This window comes from Chionomys nivalis, chromosome 7 (assembly GCF_950005125.1).
Source record: "Chionomys nivalis chromosome 7, mChiNiv1.1, whole genome shotgun sequence".
Classification (NCBI taxonomy): Eukaryota; Metazoa; Chordata; class Mammalia; order Rodentia; family Cricetidae; genus Chionomys; species Chionomys nivalis.
In genome coordinates, this window is record NC_080092.1 from 52607770 (window position 1) to 52628208 (window position 20439).

At 43.3% G+C, this 20439-nt stretch overlaps 1 protein-coding gene across 1 annotated transcript; it reads right to left on the minus strand.

Annotated features, from left to right (window-relative positions):
* Positions 1-1910: 1910 nt before the first annotated feature.
* Positions 1911-16290, minus strand: LOC130878716 (NACHT, LRR and PYD domains-containing protein 1a allele 5-like). The gene is made up of 7 exons (XM_057776803.1): positions 16199-16290; positions 14907-15130; positions 10052-10314; positions 9373-9498; positions 8382-8523; positions 3116-3160; positions 1911-2696 (listed from the first exon to the last, which is right to left on the minus strand). Exons 1-7 carry the CDS (start codon positions 16285-16287, stop codon positions 2407-2409), a joined length of 1179 nt encoding a protein of 392 aa, XP_057632786.1. The 5' UTR covers positions 16288-16290; the 3' UTR covers positions 1911-2406.
* Positions 16291-20439: the final 4149 nt, after the last annotated feature.

Genomic DNA, 20439 nt, shown 5'->3' on the forward strand with positions numbered 1-20439 from the left:
ATATAAATAAATATTGTAACTGTAATCTTACTTGATACCTGTTTTGTTATATGTAATTTTACCATATTAAAGTTAAAACCTTTCTTTTTGTTTAAGCAGAAAAGGGTAGGTGATGTGGGATTCCCCTCTGTATGCTGTGATACAACTGGTTAATAAAGAAACCGTCTTGGGCCTGCACAGAGCATAATAGAAATAGGAGGGGAAAACTCAACTGAATGCTAGGAGAAAGAAGGTGGAGTGAATGGGAAGCCATGGAGCTTCCATTAGAGAAAGATATACCGAAACTTTGTTGGTAAGTTGTAGCCTTGTGGCGATACACAGATTAATGGAGATAGTTTAGGATATAAGAGGTAGCCAGAAATAAGCTTAAGTTATTGGCCAAACAGTATTTCAAATAATATATAGTTTCTGTGTGGTTATTTCAGGTCTGAGCAACCAGTAACAAACAAGTGCCCTCCTATAACACTCCCTGCCCCCTCCCACCCCTGAATTTTAATGTTTATATTGTACAAAACAGAGTTTTTGCTAAAGGGAAATACTTTGAAGACATATGCCCATTTTTCTATGCTAGTCATGATTATTTTGTAATAAGGGTTTTTTTATAGACTAAAAAATAAAGATGTTTTGGTAAAAAACAAAACAAAACAAAAACCCTGTAAAACTTTTGAGGTATCTAGAGCTAAAGATTTTGGTTTTAAGTTTTGTAATATTTCTCCCAATGGATACAAGATGTTAAGTAAAAAAACCCTACAATATGAGGAAGGACCAAGCAGGAAAATACAGCCATCCCCTCACTCCCCAACACTCCTAGCAAAGAAGCAGTTTCCCTCAGTCCTCTGTTATGACTATTTGATGTCAGATCACACTGATAAGCACCTTTTTTTTTTATTGATGGCTAAGCCACAGATGGTAACTTGACAGAAAACATTCACTAACCTGTATTACAGGGAAAAAAATCTGTTCCCCCAGCAGACAGTTACTTAAGTAGATAGCTGACATTTTAGAGCCTACTGTCATATGAATTTCCCTTATGCAACCTACTGACTTTAGGACATTTAAAACAATCAGCCCTTGGTTATCTTTAAGTTCAATTTTCAGAAGTTTCCTGTTACAATTATGCTTATTATCAATAACACAAAAGGTGTAAACTTGTCAATAAACTCCTTGTTTTCATTGTGCAAAGTATATCTCTCCCAAGTCACTGGCTCACGTTGGATGAAAGTGTACTTTAAAGTCTCCATTTCTAAATTCTATTGTCTCTTTAGGACTTATTAAAGATCTGAAACTTACGGCAGATTCAGGTGTCTCTTGGTGACACCACACTGTGCGTACTAAACTGACAAGAGCTACGCAGGCTGCACAGATCACATCTTGAAATGCCAAGCATGGAAAAGACATCATAACATTTCTTGGAAAATTAATACCAAGATAGTCTATTCTCTAACTATTGTCCTTGCAAATGTGCCATTATATGAGTGACACAACAAAACCCTTGTCCACTGTCCAGATTGCTTGTACTTTGCACCTGCAGAGTCCAGAGGAGAAGATGGGAGGCACTGGGAAGCGAGGCTAGCAGCTCTGGCCATGGGCTGGGCAGGTAGGGAGCAGAGGCTTGATCTAGAGGGAAACCTGGTGGCCTGGGGAAGGAGACTGGCAGGGATACCCTCAGGACAGTACACAGCATTGCAAGCCTCAAGTGCCATTGCAGCAGGTGGGTGAGCAGTAGAGAGGAATCCCACCTTCTTGTCATTCTTTTTAAAAATTAAGAAATTATTTGTGTATTTGAATGTGCACTTGTGTATCAGTGCTAATGGAGTCCAAAATAGTCTGTTGGATCCCATGGAGTTGGATTCACACGTGTGAGCTGCCTGATTCTGGTGCAGGGAGCAGTGCTCTGATTCTTTTTTTTTTTTTTTTTTTTGGTTTTTCGAGACAGGGTTTCTCTGTAGCTTTGGTGCCCGTCCTGGAACTAGCTCTTGTAGACCAGGCTGGCCTCAAACTCACAGAGATCCGCCTGCCTCTGCCTCCCAAGTGCTGGGATTAAAGGCGTGCGCCACCACCGCCCGGCTAGTGCTCTGATTCTTGATGCAAGAGCACCAAAAGATCTGGCTTTTTGTCTGCAAGATCCTTAGATCCCTTCAAGAGACCCAGATCCTGTGCTGAGGGAATTCGGAGAGGTGAGTAAGTGGCCACATGGCCGGACAGCCTGAAATGCCACTCTCTCCGACAGTCCCAGGGGGGACTGAATCCATACCCCCTATAATTCCCTAAGCTTTTCTGGGTCCACAAAGAGCTGTCCTGGAAACAGTGGCGTCAGAAAGGCAACTCAGGTGGCCACTGGTTTATAAACAGAGAAACCGAGGGCCAAAGGAAGGTCAGGCAGAGCCAGGACTCAGAGGAGAGTGCTCACCCCTCAGAGATCCCGCCTGACTTCTCAAAGAGGTCCATGATCAGGTGAGGATGGGTCTCCTTCAGAGCTCGGTAGACTTGGTCTTTGCAGGCCCTGTTCCAGGAGCGGCCGAGGCTGAACAGCTTCCGCATCTTGTCTTGGGTGGTGGCTTCAGCCCGCACTGCCTCATACTCCTCTTCCCTCAGCACCAGACCATGCAGCTTGTCCAAGAGAGGGTCCACTGATGTCACTCGGGCCACCAGCTGCTCCCTATGCTGGTCCACGAAGTGTAGTGAGGCAGGAATATCTAGGGGTGAAGATGAGACTGACACTGAGCATAGAAAGGATCCTCCACGGCCTCTCTCACTGGCTGCCCGCTTCTTGCTATTTTCATGCATCTCATCTGCACCCCTGGCTCCCTTCTTCTTCTGGAAGGTCATTTGAAAAATATCTGTACCTTCCTGAGTTCAGTTACTAGTCTGGCAATTTGCATGACCGGGGGAGGGATTCATGGTAGGGTGTTCAGGTTGGGAATGGGTGGAGTTATTGTCTCCATGGAAAGCAGCAAGGGACATGAGAGGAACTCTGTCCTGAGCATGCACCTCTTCTACCTGTACTGGTGAAGCAGTGTGATTCCCGCCTTTCTCATTGCCATTGTCTCAAGGGTCAGATAATCTACCAGCAGAATGTTATTTGTTTCCCCGGCCTCATAAAGCTGTTTCTTACCTTTGTGAACTGCAGGCATCATGAGCTGTGCAAGTCTGAGATCCCCTGGAAGATAGGAGAGATGAAGCATCTGTAAGGGTGTCTGTCACCAACACTCAGTGCTCTCTGTGCAACTCTCAACCATGCCTGAGATTTTGAGAATGAACTACAGAAATTCTGATATAATCTGGAAGGTGAACATTTCCTTACTCACACGGAAAATCTAGGCACCAGGCCTGTCATCATTGAGGGAAGACGTGAATGAGCAAAAGGCTTTTCTTTCACATAACCACAGCCTCAATTGTATCCTAGACTGAATTCCTCATGGAGAAATAATCAAGTCCTTTGCTGGCTTAAATCATTTGACATTTGATTCAGGGTAGAAAGCTACTTTCTTGTCCTTGTTTGACCTTGTACACTCACAGGCAACAAAATTCTAAATTCACTCTAACAGTTTAGGGAAGCCATCTGAAGGATTGCGTTTGTAGTATTGAAAGCCCTGATTCCATTTGCATTAAGGAAAGATGATATTCCTTACACTCCATGTTAAGTGGGCCATTTTGGTGCATCCTGACTGAAGCATCTAATGAAGACAATGAGTTACCACAAATTTAAAAACCAAAATTTAAGATTGAGACCACAAGAGGGCCATGATTATAATCTTCCAGTATCTGAATTCTTTCCCACATGGAAGGAACTGGATCTTAATGAGTCCCAACAAAAATAATTAACACATAGAAGAGGTTGGCTTAATATAAAGAAAATTATCAACATTGCCCCTATTAGCTAAGAATCACACTATGAGATGGGTATGAACAGTATTTAACCTTTCCAACCATCTTACAAGGTACTCATTCTGATCTTCAGGTGAGGAAGGTTAGACACAAAGGAGTTAAGTCATTTTCAAGATTCCTAAGGAATAAATGCTTGAGTGAGATTCAAATGCTGGCCTGCTGCTGGGGCAGGTCAGTTCTCTACCTGTGGCTCATTCAGGTCAAGGCTGATCAAAACCTATTCTTTGGCCATGTGTGGAGCCTGTGAGTAGCAGCTAAAGAGCAGGAACTACCACTGTCTGACAGCTAACAAGGCCTGGGTGTCTCTAGAGCTACTAATGACAGAAGCTTAGTTTTGGCATTGTGGGTCTGGATTAAGACTGTATTGTTAACTGTACTTATGAAATTTCACTATTTGTTTATCTCTTGTCAGCTTGAAAACATGGATGAGGCTACAATAGCCAAATAAAGAAATAAGTAAAACCCACAATTTTGGACAGAAAAACCTAACCATGGAAATGAAAATACTCTATAAGAAAAAAAAATTAAAGATAAGCATCAAAGAAAAAAATTGAGGAAGGCCTTAGAAGATGCAAAGACACCTTCACTACAGCCATTGTTTGGAAGAAATCCACCGTACTAAAAGCATGCTACATACTCAAAACAGTCCCAATGAAGATGACAGGGACATTCTTCACAAATAGAGTGGGAAAAAATGAGAAATACAAGTGGAACCACAAGAGAATAGATGTCAAAAACAACTTTGTGGAAAGATTCATCACACCTTATTTCAAACTAATGTTATAGGCAGTGAAAAACATGTCCAGATCAATAGAACAGAATAGACAACCTGGACAAAAATCTCCATAACCACTATTTGCCCTTTGACAAAGAATCCAGAATACCCTTTGGAGAAAGGACAGCCTGCTCAACAAAAGATATTGAAAAGACTACATGGCAACACATGGAAGAACGAAACGTCTTTCCTGTAAAAATCCAACTGCACATGACCTAAGACGTCAATGTGAGACCCAGTGCCCTGAAACTGGTAGAGTAGACATAGAGAGGGCATTGCAACACGGTAGCATAAGTACGGATTGCGTGACTAAGACTCTGGCAGCCCAAGAAATAAATCCAATAACTGATAAACTGGATCTCAAGACACTAAAAAATTCTGTATGTCAAAGGAGACTCAGTTGAGTGATGATAAGGAGGAGAGAGGAAGAAATGACTTCCCAGCTAACATGAGACAGGAGATTAGGAACTAGAATACCCAACCTCTCTTCAGTCAGATAATGACCCAGAATTTACCTCCCAGATCTCTCAAACTTTATCTAAGGCTCTTAACACTCCCTGGCATTTTCATATCCCATACCATCCTCAGTCCTCAGGGAAAGTAGAACAAACTAACCGTTCCTTAAAGAATGTTGTTGTTAAGATGTCACAGGAGCTTCACCTTGACTGGATGAAGAGCCCCTGACTCTTCTCAGGCTCTGGCTTTGGGTTCTCCTATCTATTTTGCCCCTTGAACTCATGCATGGGTGGCTGGTTTTTAACTCCCGGCCTCTCACCTGATCACCTGCTTATGCCACTGCTATTTCATCTTTGCTCCCTATTATGGAATTTTACTGAATACTCACTACCTCACTCATACACCAACCCCTGCCCATTTCCAATTAAAATCAGAGACCAGGTCCTTTTATGCCCCCCCCCCCCACAACAACCCTCACCCCTTTCCTCTAAATGGCAGGGCCCCTTTAAAGTCATTCTTGTAACTCTCATAAGCTGCCAAGCTCAAGGGCCCCTCTCATTGGATTCACCTGTCCCATCTCAAACTTTTTATTATTCCAGTTTGGGACACCTCCTCCTTGTATACAGTAACTCAAACAGGGCCCTGCTCCCTTAAGTTCCAGAGGACATCAAGATCAGCTACGTTTTCTCCAGTTCTAGAAGAATAAATTCTCACCACCGTACTCAACTCTCCTGTGCCAAAACTCCATATGCTCCCCTTTCTAATTCTCCCCTTTTCCCTTTCTCCTATCTGCTTTGCCAATTTCTATGTATCTCCAATGTTATACTTAAATTTCCAGTTAATCATCCAGCTGTTGTTACAGGGACCATTATTAAACACAGAGCCAGAAGTACAAAGACTTTCAGAGGCCCAGGCAGTAAGAAACAATAGCAAGTTTGGGGACATTCACAGCCCCAGACTCCAAAGGGAGACTCACAAAACGGGCTTTAACATAACAGGTTTATCACTGACTGCAGCAGTGTCTCCTGGATGTTAGGTAATACCATGATGCTAAAGAGAACAAGTGCCTTAAGGTTTGCTTCAGGTAAAGCATTAAGAGGTCTAATAATTCCCCTTTCTTCTCTTCCCTCCTCTCCAACTATACAACTGTCTTCTATTCTAACACTATACTATCATAACCATAAGCTTTTAATATGTCTAAAACTCAGCTCTTTTTCATTCCTGGTCTTGGGACTCCTGGGAGAGTCCCTCCTCCACCTCTGGAATCCAGGGAACCCCCTTCCATCTTCCATCTTGGGACTCTCCTCCCTCAATCACCAGGTTCTATTTTTTTCTAAACATAATCTTCTGCCTTGCCAGCATCTTGCCAGGTCCAAGCTGCTGGTCAGCCACTTCCACAGAGCCCAGGATCAAGGAAATAACCAGCTACTCCAGGACATGGTCAAACACCCCAACTCTCCGATGCCCAAAAAGCCAGCAGAAAGCAGCCTTGAAGACCCAATGCCTCATTCCCACCCATTGGAGATCCCTAAGCCCCCCAATTTTTTATAATAAACAAAAGGGTGGAATGTTATGGTTCCTATTGCACAGTGCTGTGGCTGGCACTTCCGGGCTCCAGGGCCATGCATGCACCGATCAGCGCCCAGGCAAATTAAATAGCCACCTAGGGTTCTTAGGCCCTATGTGACCTACATACAACACGGTCGCGTCACCTATGCATGACACAGCTACGTAAGCCCTTGTGTTCATGCGTGAGCTCCATCACCTATGTATGATGTAGCTATGTAAGCCACTGTATGCATTTGCTAGGCAACCTTTAACAGCAGGAGGGGTCAAACTCTCTCCCTGCACCAACTTTCTCAGGCCTGTGTGCATGAATCTTTCTCTTTAATAAACTCTTAAAGTGGGTATCATTGTGCGTTTCGTAATCTGTTCTCTCAGAAGTGGAAAGAATGTTGAAACAGAAGATATGGGGAAGGGCTGTGAAGTGCTCTCTTCTAAACAGGACATGATCATGGCCATCATGGACTCATAGTGCCTGCACCTATTGTCTCTGGAACACACAAGTAGGGCCTGCCCATCACTCAGCTGGACATGGGGAAGCTGTTCACAGGGACAGTACCACTTACTGCTAAATTATTGGCAAAAATAGATTATGAGGACAAGGGTCATCTGTATGCCTGCTGGTGAGCTCATTGGGTTTTACTGGATAGTGCAAAACCCATGGGCACACAGTTGGTCCCAGTTAAACTCTGTGAGACGCAAAGCAAAACTCTGTGAATGAGGAAAAGAGATTTGTATTGAAGAAGAGGGGCTGGCAGGAGTAGGAGGGAGATAAGAAGGTGTGTTCAGGGTGGAGTTACTAGAATGCACTGTATGCTTGTATAAAATTGTCAACAAATTTATTATAAAAATGTATGGATTTGAGATTGAGTATCTCATGTTAGCAAAGTCCCCTCATTTTAAAGCTGAGATATTATGTGAACTGGAGCCAGATGGTTTATGTGTCTCCAAATCTGTCACTCTAAGAGTAGTGGGGAGGAAATTGGGATACAAGACTGAGAAAATGGAGCTTACAGTGTGCAGTGATTTGGACATGATAATGCTCATGTGTTGAAGGACCAGTCCTGCAGCCATATTAGAAGGTGATGATTCTGAGGACTGTGAATTTATGAATGACATACACTAATGCACTCATAATTGTGTGAGCACTGAGAACGAACACTATATAAGAGTGTATGTACAATGGAAGAAGTAGGCCACTGGAGGCATGACCTGGAAGAGAATATTTGCATGGACTTCATTCCTTCTCCTCCTCCTCTCCTCTTCTCTCCCCTGTCTCCTTCATTTCCCCATTCTCTTCTCTTCCCTGGCTCTCATTCTAACTCCTGCTCCCACCTCTCTGCTTCTGAGGTAAAGAGCTTCCTCTCTCACAAGCTCCCACTCCATGGAATCCTGTCTCACCTCTGGCTCAAAGAGATGGAGGCAGCTGACCATGGACTGAAACTTGGTTCTAAGACCATGAATCAAAGCAAAACTTTCTGTTTTTTAGTTGTTTTTGTCACACATTTCGTCAAAATTGGGAATCGCTGACTAACACAGCATCATAGATTAAACTGTGGTTGGACCCTCTGTTTTGGATCTAGCAAAAGCCACATAACTAATCTGGTCATTTCATGACACCAATAATTAATGACAACACACTTTCCCCACTCATTGCCTTTCTTTAACCTTTGGGGTTAAAGACCTAAACAAATTTTACCTGGTTTCAGCAAGGTTTCCCATACCAGTTTCTTGCTCTTCTTGTCTCTGATTTGTAGATTAATCCCTGAACCCATGTGGCCAACATAGATCTCAGAGAAGAGCTGGGATTCCCCGGGGCTCCGGTAGCACAGCTCTAACTCCTGAAGAGAGAAAGAATTACTATGTGAGGACCAACTACTAATCCTTTAAAGGAGGGCTGTCCCCACCCCATACTTTCACGATCTTGCTCACCACATTAGACACTGGCTATCTTTCACACCAAGGTAACCCACAGCTTTTGCATACACGTCTTTACTCAGAAGGTTGAGGACCCAACTGGGAGCCCATCCTGCTGATTCTATTCTCATCACTCTGACAAAAACCGAACAGAAAGAAACTTAGGGAAGGGCCGATGTTGTTTAGTTTTATGGTGGGAAATTCATATAAGCTGGAGCTCCATTCTTTGTGGCAGGAGATTGTTGCAGGACTCATTATATCCCAGAGGATCAGCAAATCATACCCTGAGGTGGGAAGCAGGGCGTGGCTATAAGCCTAAGGCCTGACACTAATGACATGCTTCCGATAACCTGGTCTCACATATTTGTTTCCACAAACTCTCAAAATGCTATCACTCACTGAGGACTAAGTGTTTAAACATGTACATCTGCAGGAGTCTTCAGATCCAAACACTAACGTCTGAGGATGAGTGAGAGCTCATCCCGAAAGTCCAGTTCACAGTGCCTAAGCCAGGACTTGCTCTCTAAGTGTTGTTTAGATGGACTCTCCTCTGGGACATATTGAATCTAAATTCTTAGCTCTTCAGGTTCAACCTACACTCCTGTGTGGCCCCTTAAACTGCTTTCCACCAAACTTTGATGTATTCTTGCTCATCCCAAATCTCATTTGTTTTCTCCCCAATTTCAGTTTACTGCAAAGGCTTGTAACCTGCCCCACAGGTTTACCAAGCCTGACAGCTGACCCTCAAGAGTAGCAAACACTTGGATGCTCACCTTTGGGATGATTGTCAGCTTCCTGGAACCAGATACGATGTAGCGGGAACCAATATAAAGGGAGTCTACTGGGGGTGGCTTATTTATTCGAACAAATCGGAATTTTATTTCTTCATCATCAATGGCCTAGGGAACATTGCAGACAGCAATTTATTTAGATTTCTGGGTCACAACATCTGGTCTGAATAAGGTGAGATGATCATTTAGTACATTTTTTTGGGGGGATTGGTTGGTGACACCTCCTGACAACTCTGTGCTCTGCAACACAGATTGTTGACTAACTGACCCCTGCCATGTTCATTGTGGGAACAGCGTTGTTGTGCCAGAAGAAGGGAGCTGGCTACAAATTTTGCATGGAGAATTCCCACCTTCTGATGGGGGAAAGAGGTCACAGAAGGATGTTCAGAGATTGGTAAATGAGCATCAGAGGCATTTGGGGGAGAATCTGGTGTAAGGGGGCCAAGAATAGAGCAGAATCTCTCTCTCTCTCTCTCTCTCTCTCTCTCTCTCTCTCTCTCTCTCTCACACACACACACACACACACACACACACACACACTTTCCCCTTAGAGAACTGCAATCCCACTACCAGTTAAGAATCTCTCCAGGGGGCCCGCTGTCTACATTTCATGCTTTCTGCCAGCCCACCCTGGCCTCACTTTTGTTGTCCTCAGTGTCACCTTCCGAATGGTGCAGTCATTGGGGACCAGGTAGAGGTGAAATGTCACATCCCTGGGACTGAAGTGATAGTAGATCAGTGTGATGGAAGTGATGGGGACGAAGCGCACAAAACCAGGAATCATTCTCATTACAACTCCTACTAGGGAGAAGCTTGGGTTTTCCAGCACTGCGTAATGCTGTTCCACTCTGGCTGGAGTTTCTAGGACCATCCCCTGTTCTTGAAAGTGGGCCACACGGAATGAGGAGATGTCCACCTGTCCCTCTGTGAAAGAACAGATTTAAAGATGTATATTTAGTTTTTCCGTCAAGCCATTCTTGGCTAGAAAAATAGAGCCCCAGGACTTAGAATGATTGTGGAGGTTTGAATGAAAATTGCCACCATAGTTGGTGTACCCGGGCAGGCTGGCGGCCCCGCCACACGCCCAGAGACGCTGGCGGCTGCCAGTTTCGTGTCCCCAAGCGGTGTCTGAGCCGCTAGAGCCAGCCAAGCGGCTATGAATTCCCAGCAGCAGGGGGCCACGCCGCGGAATTCTCAACGCAGGCGAGCACCTGTAAGCAGAGCCATAGACACGGAAAATAGCCATAAGCATTTATTAAATGAGAGAGGGAAGGAGGGAGAGAGGGAGAGAGAGGGAGAGAGAGAGAGAGAGACAGAGAGACAGAGAGATACACGTGCTCACGCCAAGAGAACAGGAAAAGAGAGCGAGATGGCAGTGGAAGGTCAGAGGTAGTGGGAGTGGGCCTGGCTTGTCTCCCAAAGAGACAGGAAACCACAACAAGAGGTATGTGCTTGTTGGAGAAGATGTGCCACTGGGGTGGGCCTAGACATTTCAAAAGCTTGTGCTGTTTCCAGTTTCCTTTCTTTCTCCTCCTTTACAATATGTGAGTTCTCAGTTACTGCTCCATTGCCAAGCCTGCCCCCTTTCTGCCATGCTTCCCTGCCATGAGGGTCATGGACTCACCCTTGGAAACCATAAGACCCGATAAAATCTTTCTTCTGCAAATTTCTTTGGTTATGATTTCTATTTCATTTGTATTTACTTTTTGATGCTTATGAAAAAAACTATGATCAAAATTTAAGTTTTATTCATTAGCTTCCAGTGAGAACACAGCAGAACTCTCAACTGTTTCTTCGGCATCCACTCACCGTGCCAGGGAGGTGAGTGTGAGCTGCTGCAGGTGGTGACTCCTGCAGACTGACCCCTTCGGAAGCAGTTTACCTTCGGCCCTGTCTAGTTGATAGGGGAGCATTCACAGTGGATGGAAGTTCTTGATTTTCTCATTCACAGATGTTGTAAAGAACACAGTCTCAGACACCTCTGTTAGAAACTTAAAAATCAGCAAGTTCTTTGAGGTGCTGCCGTCACCAGCTTCAGGGGCTTGGGATTTGCAGTGTTCTCTAAATTCTGAGTTGCAGAATAGAGTTGTACTGTTATTAAAGAGACCCACGGGTATCTTTTTACACTGAAGACAAACTGGATAGATCCCTGGAATGATTAATGTCAAGTGTGAACCTGATGAAATCTACATCATCTTGGATGTAGGCCTCAGGGCATGAGAGGAGATTATCTTGATTGGAACAATTGAGTACGGAAGACCTATCTACTGTGTATAGCACCATTCTGTGGACTAGGACCCAGGGCACAATGGAGGCAGGCGGTCACAAGAGCATGAGCATTCCCTGTTCTCTGCTTGCTCTGTCCACACAGGTTTACCAGGGGCCACAAGCTCTGTGTTCTCAGACTCCCATGCCACGATGAACGGTTCCTCTGGACTGGGAGGAAAATAAATCCTTTCTTTCTTAAGCTTCTTTGGTCAAGTATTTTGTGAGAGTTATAAGAAAAGTTAACCTGGGCAGAATATTGATACCAGGACTCCGGCTTTTGCTGTAATAAACACAATCATGTGGTTCCGAAGCCTCTGGAACTATTTTATGGCTGGAATGTGAAAGAGTTTTGTAGCCAGGACTAGGAACTCACTTCCATGCTGAGGGCAGAGCTTATGGGGACATTTGGGTGGAAGCAGGAAGATGAGAATGCTGAGAGAGACAGTGGAGGCCCGCCCACGCTTGCAGAGAGTAGCAAGGTTTCTATTGGGAACGGTAAAAGGATCCATTCATCCAACAGTTTAGGCAAGAATCTAGATTTATTGGGTTAATGCCCCAAATATGAAGATATATTTAAACATAAGGAACTAATTTGGCAGGAGAAGCTTCAAGACAGAAAACACTCAGAATTAATTATACAAAATCAGCCGTAACTGTTAGGGATCTGTATCACTGAAGGGAAAGCTGCCCTGCATGGTGACAATAGGAAAGGCGTCCTGAGGACAAAAATCTCACTCTTTGTAGGCTCGTGTTGTGAAGATCCAAATTCATTTAAAGGCAGAAAAGCCTTTAGTTATGTTGTTCCACATATGCAAATGTCCGTGGAAGTGTTTTCCCTCGGCCAGCACATCTTACAGCTATCGTCCAGGGGAGCAGGGCCAGGCCACATCTCAAGCTATCAAGAGAACTTGGCAGTGTCATCCCTGTAGTTTTTTTAGGGTTGCTAATTGGTGAATCATCACCGAGTCATGCTGCACAGTTTCAGATGGCAGCTGAGGAAAGTCAATGCACCTGTATCGAATATTCTGCAAGGATCCTGAGAGTTCATTCCATCGACCTTTGAAAGTGAATTCTAAGGTGGAATGGAAATCCTTGGGTGTTGTACAAGCCAGACCCACATATTTTCTGCTAAATAAAGTTTTAGGCAAGGAGTAGGGAGATGGTCCAAGGCGAGGCTACGTGTGCTTCATGTGATAGAACTGGAGGGGTGGAGTTGTTTGGAGTCCAGTGAATGACATCATGAGTTTAATAGCCAGATATGAGGCTGCAGGATTTGGTGTTTATGCTGACAGAGTTTTGTCTTGTTGTGGTCTGATCATTTGCTTTCCTGGATACAGGGATTCACTATGTATCTCTAGGTAGAAGTCACCCTACTCTTGCCCAGCCTTCAAAACTCTGGGGTCACAGGTGTGTGCCACCACCTGACCCCGTGACTGTCCTCCAGTGTATATTGTTATTCTATAAGCTTTAACAGAATCATATATATATATACACATATACATACATATATATGTATGTATATGTATACACACACATATACTTTTCCAACTGTGTAATTTTTTGATCTGAGAGTGGGGGGTAGGAAACAGGAAAGGTGGTGGCCCGCAGAGAAGAGCTTGAGTGATGACTGGGAAAGTGTTGTTCTTAGAGAGACCAGGAGCTCTGTGTGGACCGCTGGACTGGCCATCTGAGTGTCAGTGCTCCTGTGTCAGGGTCTGGAGTGCAGGACCTCATGAGTTTATGAATGTAACTATTGTCTTTCTTTGTTTTGTGAGTTTTTTTCGACGGAATCTTGCTTGTTTACTTCATCTTCATTTGTTTTCTTCTTGGGGCTTGGCATTAAATGATAAAATTTTTAATCTGAGGGATACTTTGCTTTCTATTCATGGTTCTTGTATCAGCTGGAACTGTCTGCATTTCTACTTTAGTTTTTATGACTTCTTCAACTGTCAGGTCTTCCTTCTTGAACCTACTCATCTTCATCATCATGAACAAACACCATCTGCAGTGAACTGGATTCTTCTGGTCTCTATGGGGAGCAGATGGCTGTGCTCCTTGAAGCAGGAGAGGAAGTTGGTCTCAGTAGCCACTGTACAACACCTTGTTCCTTGATGTTGTTGATTTTTTCTTTCATAGGCATAGTCTGGCTGCGTAGTTCAGGCTGCTCTTGAATTCTAAATTCTCCTGCCTCAGCCCTAGGAGTTCTTGGTTACAGACATACAGAAATGGCTTTCTTTATGAGATCTGTCACTGAGAACATTGTATATATTAAAACAATGTTCTTTTTGGTCACATGCTGTGGTTGTTTAGCTTAGTGTTCTTGTGGTACTCCTAACAGTGGGAGTGGGCTGTCTCTGACTCTGTTTTTGTATCCTGTTCTTAGGACCATTTTCCTCTTAGCAGATTGCCTCATCTACCTTTGATATGAGGGTTTGTGCTTAGTCTTACTGCAACTTCTTATGCTGTCTTTGGTTGATAGCACTTTGACCCTGGCTATTTTCTGAAGGGAAACAGAGGGAAGGGGGAGGGCAAACTGTGTGGAACAGAGAGAGGGAGGCTGCAGTTTGAGATGTATGCTACGAGATAAGAATGAATAAAAAAAATCTTCAGAAAGATTCTTTGGAAATCATGGAGGTTGGGACACTTTATGAGTTCCTTTCTTAGGAAACCCTTCTTCTGTTTTTCCTGTTCTCAAGTGGAATCTGGTGACATCATTTCCTCTCTGCCTGTAGCAGTGTAATGTCTCTCATTACACGGTTTTGGGAGACCCTGAATACCAAATGATTCTTATTAGTTTTCTTACTCTTTTTTTTTTCTTTTGGTTTTTCGAGACAGGGTCTCTCTGTAGCTTTGGTGCCTGTCCCGGAACTAGCTCTTGTAGACCAGGCTGGAGTTTTCTTACTCTTACATTGCAACAATCTCTTTAAATTTCTCAGTTATTCTCAGTTCTGTGCTGGGCCCCCGAGGGACTAGATGTGTAAAGAACATTTAATAATCATCAACTAATTTGCTACTGAGGTCATCACTTTCCACTCCATAAGGTAAAGAAGAAAGAAAGTCATAAGGCTGGGAGACATGTGCTTCAAAGAGGGGATGAGAAAACAACTCAGTGTCCACCTTCACAGTCTGCTCTGCCTCACTAAGGAAGCCACAGACCTTTCCTCGTCACCATCACCCTCTACTCTGCTATAGGACATGGCAGGTCCTCCCATCACCTCCACCCGACTCCTTATGCTTCCCTTGGTTACCTTGGAGATCCACAAAGTGAGGGAGGTACACAGCAGCCACAGCTACCCGCTCAGCCTTGATGTCAAACAGAGGCCCAGCCACCACGTACATGTATTGCAAGGGAGTCTTGTCCAGGTGTTGGCTCCAGGCACAGAATCCAATCTCGATGGTCACTGCCCTTGTCACCACAAAGTGGAGTCCTGTGCTGGGACAGTGGTAGGAACCAGGCATAGGGAACTGGACTCTGGAAGAGGGAGAGGCAGACACCAGTGGACATCAATACTGCTCATCTGCTGGGGACACTGCAGACTTCATCCAGGTGGCTCTGAGTTCTGTTTCTTTTAGCTGTATGTGGATCCCTGACTAAGTCACTTAACCCCCAAAACCTCATCTGTAAGAGGGATGATGACATCATCTTATTGACATGTAAGTACTGATTGATCTAAGGCAAACCTACAAGTAACACATACCTGCAGCAGTTAGATATTCCTGTGATGATGAAATAGGTCTCTGTGTGTGTGTGTGTGTGTGTGCAAGAGAGAGAGAGATATAGATAGATAGATAGATAGATAGATAGATAGATAGATAGATAGATAGATAGAGTATGTGTGTTAAGTTCTGGGGATCCAGCTAGGACCTTGCACACTCGACAAAGGTTCTACCACTGAGGTTCATCTTCAGTTTTTAGACTTTATGTTCCTGAAGTTAAGAGACAAGAGAACCCGAATATAATGAGGGAGCTGATACTCATTAAAACATGGATAAAATAATCTGCAGAAAAACCACAATTAAGATAATAAGCAAAGTTGAGCACAGATGTTTAGATGGAATGAAGGACTCACATCAGCTCTGTTTATGTGGTGATGATGTGCTGGTCATGGAAGACGAGGTCCTGTCTTATGTACAGGGGAGGCATAGGGAAATGTTTGTGGGTGAAGATCAAGGAAGACAAGGTTCTGTCTTAACTGTGGGAGGTTCTAGTGAAATGTTTATGTTTAAATCACCTGATTCCTGGACTCACACTTCTGTGACAGTGATGACAAACGGGGAATGTGAGTAGCTGAAATGAACTTGGAAAAATGGCTGCTGGAGCTGAGTAACCGGACAGGGAAGTTCTTGTGCTCTCTAGTTTTGTAAATATCTGAAAATTTTATGATCCCTAATTTTTTTTATAACAACTCAAACTTCTTATTCCTGGGTTGGTGAGGTGAGGAGGAGACACAGTAGACACTAGGTGGATGCTATCTGTGGGGGATCCCTTGTGGAAAGTGTGCTGGGGAAAGCCAAACTTTGCCAGGCAGAACTCACTCACCGATACAAGTTCCTCTCTCTGTCAATCACCTCAGTAGTCACAGGCCCTGGAGGACCCCAGAAGTCATCATCAGTCCCCTGTGGCATCATGTGTTTGTGTCCTGGAGAGGCAGGGGAAGATGGATGGGAGGGCTCCAGTTGTACAAGTATTCCTCCTCTAGAAGAGGCCAGGCAATGCTCACTCTGTGTCTCCTCAGCTCTCTTTTCCGGGTTGACCAGCCCTGAGTTTACCTGCATGCTATCTATCTATCTATCTATCTATCTATCTATCTATCTATCTATCTATCTATCATCTATCTACCTACCTACCTACCTATCTATCTATATACATACATACATACATACATACATACATACATATGTATACTCACAAATATATAGTATTGTTTTCTTACTGCTACTTGCATTTTGAGCAATCATAGCACCCCAATATCTGCTCCCAATCCAGTTGTTGTGTTTCATTTCCTATTGATCCAGAAGTGTTGGTTGTGGGTGGTCACAAGGAGATTTGGAGTGGGCCGATAGAGGGGTAGAAATGATATAAATACAGTACTCTTACTCATGTTTAAAATTCTAAAAAGATAATAAAGTAATTTTTAAAAAGAAAAACATGATGACTTCCTCCCACAGGTGCCCCTTTATCCAACAGTCATGATGCTCTGGGTCTGAACCCTTCACATACCTGACTGTAGTCTCTGCTGCTTGATTGAGATCAGGGTCTCACCCATTTCTTCTCCATCTGGGTCCTTAATGGGTACACATGACTTCCTACACATAGATATATTCTTTCCCTCAGATGTCAGGAGAAACATGATATTCCCACATAAAATCTAAGTCTTTGAATTGTGACTCAGTCATATGCTTCTTCTCTGGTTCAGAACTCTATGAAGACCCTATTCTCCTAGGCATCCATGACCCAGACCTGGGATTATCTCGACCTCTTCTTTGCTTTAATTTGAATGTGTTCCCCAGTGTTTACTCATTAGAAAGTTAACCCCTAATGTCACAGTGTGACAGGATGAAGGATAAGACACAATGAGGTCACAAGTGCTCTGCTGTCATGAAGGGGTTCATGACATCACCACAGGAGTAGATTCCTGTGCCCTGACAGGACTTGTCACAAAAGTCACCTTGGCCTTTCACTCTCATCCCTCCCAGTTTCACAGTCAGATGGAACAGGATGAAGGATTTTTTAGATATAGAGTTCATGCTCTTGCCCTTACCTGTATCCAGAACTGCAAAAAATAATCTCAATTCTTTATGATAAATGCCCCATGTCAGACACTGTGTTAAAACTGTACAAAACAAATAATCATTCACCCTGAATGGCAATCACCTAGACATGACCTTCTGAATCTCTCTCTTTTCTGTTCTCTATTCTCCCCCTCCACATACTCTATTCTTGTCTCAGGATGGAGTGAGCATTGTCCTGAACCTCTGGCAGGTGTCCCTGCTTCAGGTCTGGTCCCTTCTAGCTCATTTTCTACATAGTAGCTGGCCATATAAAATGAATGGAGATGCCTCTTCATGTCTGAACTACTGGGCTGCCTCTCATTTTCTCTGGAGAGGAAAAAAAAGGTTCTTAGCATGGTCCAGAGACCTTGCTGTGGCTCCTATCAACCTCATGACCCTCCTATGTCACTCTTTCTTGCTCAAATCTAGACCAGTGTCTCTCAAATCACTGTGTTAAAAATGTCACCTGTACAGGCTAAATCAGAAAGTTCACTGAAAGAAGCTGCCCCTCCTGAGATTCTGAGTCAGCAGGGATGAAGTGGGGTCTGAGAACCTGCGTTTTTGTGGAGCTTCCTGGTGATGGTGAGGCAGAGCAGATGGTCTCACACATGGTTTCCTGTCTCTCAATGGAGCTATTCTCTCTGCTTTCTTAAAGCCTCTATGTCTGGATCTCCATGGGAGCAGGAGCAGATTCAGACCAGGGACATTTGCAGAGGCAGGACTGAGCCAGTGACCTGGGCCAGAGCAGACCTGAGACAACAAACTCCATAGGAACAGGTACAGGGGACAACCACTGAGCAAGAGGGCCAGTGCCAGAGACTGTTGCAGGTCTGGACATGAATCTGGGACCTCCAAGGGAGTAGATCAGAGCCAGAGATCATTGCAGGACCAACCCCAAGTCAGGGACCTCTGCAGGAATGAATCCAGATCAGGGATGTTTACAGAAACAGGTCTGAGCCGACAAACTGGGCCAGAGCAGACCTGAGAGAGCAAACTCTATGGGAGTGGAGCAATGCACGGGAGCACTGAGTGACCAGCAGGAACACAGAGTGACCAACGGGGTAACTAGAACTGTGGCACTGACTATACCACAAGGAAAAACCACCTGAGCCTTGGATCCACTGGCTCCTAGAAGATTAATCATCAGAATCACAGACATCCCTAACCACATCAATTATAGGAAAAGATGAGTAGACAAGGTAAGAACACACACAACACCACAAAGAGCAACATGACACCAGTAAAATCTAGAGACCTTACAACAGCAAGACTTGAACAACCAAATATAGATGAAGCAGAAGAAAATGACCTAAAAAATAACTTCAGAAGAATGTTTGAAACTCTTAAAGAGGAAATGAGAAATTCCCTCAAAGAAATGGAGGAAAAGACAAAAAAATTGGAAGACATCAGCAAATCTCTTAAGGAAAACCAAGAAAAAACAATCAAACATATGAAAGAAACTATTCAAGACTTGAAAACTGAAATAGAGACAATAAAGAAAACACAAGCTGAGGGAATCATAGAAATAGAAATCATGAGAAAACAACCAGGAATCACAAACACAAGCGTAAGCAGCAGAATACAAGAGATGGAAGACAGAATCTCAAGCACTGAAGATACAATAGAGAAAATAGACTTATCAGTCAAAGAAAACATTAGATTTAACAAAAGTTTAACCCAAAATATCCAGAAAATATGGAACACCATGGAAAGACCAAACCTAAGAATAATAGCTATAGAAGAAGGAGAAATACAACTTAAGAGCACAGAAAATACATTTAACAAAATCATAGAAGAAAACTTTCCCAACCTGAAGAAAGATATGCTTATGAAGCTACAAAAAGCATACAGAACACCAACCAGAGTGGATCAAAAAAAGTCCCTCACCACATAATAATCAAAACACTAAACATACAGAATAAAGAAAGAATATTAAGAGCTGTAAAGGAAAAAGGCCAAGTAACATATAAAAGCAGACCTGTCAAAATTACACCTGACTTTTTATTGGAGACAATAAAAGCCAGAAGGTTGTGGTCAAGCGTTATGCATACATTAAGAGACCACAGATGACAATCTAGACTATTATATTGAGCAAAACTTTCAATCACCATAGGAGAACAAAACAAGATATTCCTTGACAAACCAGATTTCACCAATACCTAGCCACAAACCCAGCTCTATACAAAGAACTATAAGGAAAACTCCAACCCAAGGAAGTTGGCTACATCAGCAAAAACACAGACAATAGATGATCACACAGCAACAAATTTCAAAGAAGGGAAAAACACACAAATTAGCATCACCAACAACAAAAACTAAATTAACAGGAGATAGCAATCACTGGTCATTAATATCCCTTAATATAAATGAACTCAACTCACCTATAAAAAGACATAGTCTAACAGATTGGATACAAAAACAGAATCCATCCTTTTTCTACATACAAGAAACACATCTCAATCTCAAAGACAGCCATCGCCTCAGAGTAAAAGGTTGGGAAAAAAATTCCAATCAAATGGACCTACGAAACAAGTGGGTGTAGCTATCCTAATATCTAAAAAAATAGACTTCAAGCTGAAATCAATCAAAAAAGACAAAGAAGGACAATTTATATAGTCATAGGAAAAATCCTTCAAGAGGAAATCTCAATACTGAACATCTATTCCTCAAATACAAGGGCACCCTCATATGTAAAAGAAACACTTCTAAAGCTTAAGTAACACGTTAAACCCCACACACTAATAGTGGGAGACTTCAACACTTCAATCTCACCACTGGACAGGTCAGTCAAACAAAAAATGAACAGAGAAATGAGAGAACTTACAGATGTTATGACTTAAATAAACTTAACAGATATCTATAGAATATTCCATCCAAACAGAAAAGAATATACCGTCTTCTCAGCACCTCATGAAACCTTCTCAATAATTGACCACATACGCGGTAACAAAACAAACCTCAACAAATACAAAAAATTGGAATAACCCAATGTACCTTATCAGATCATCA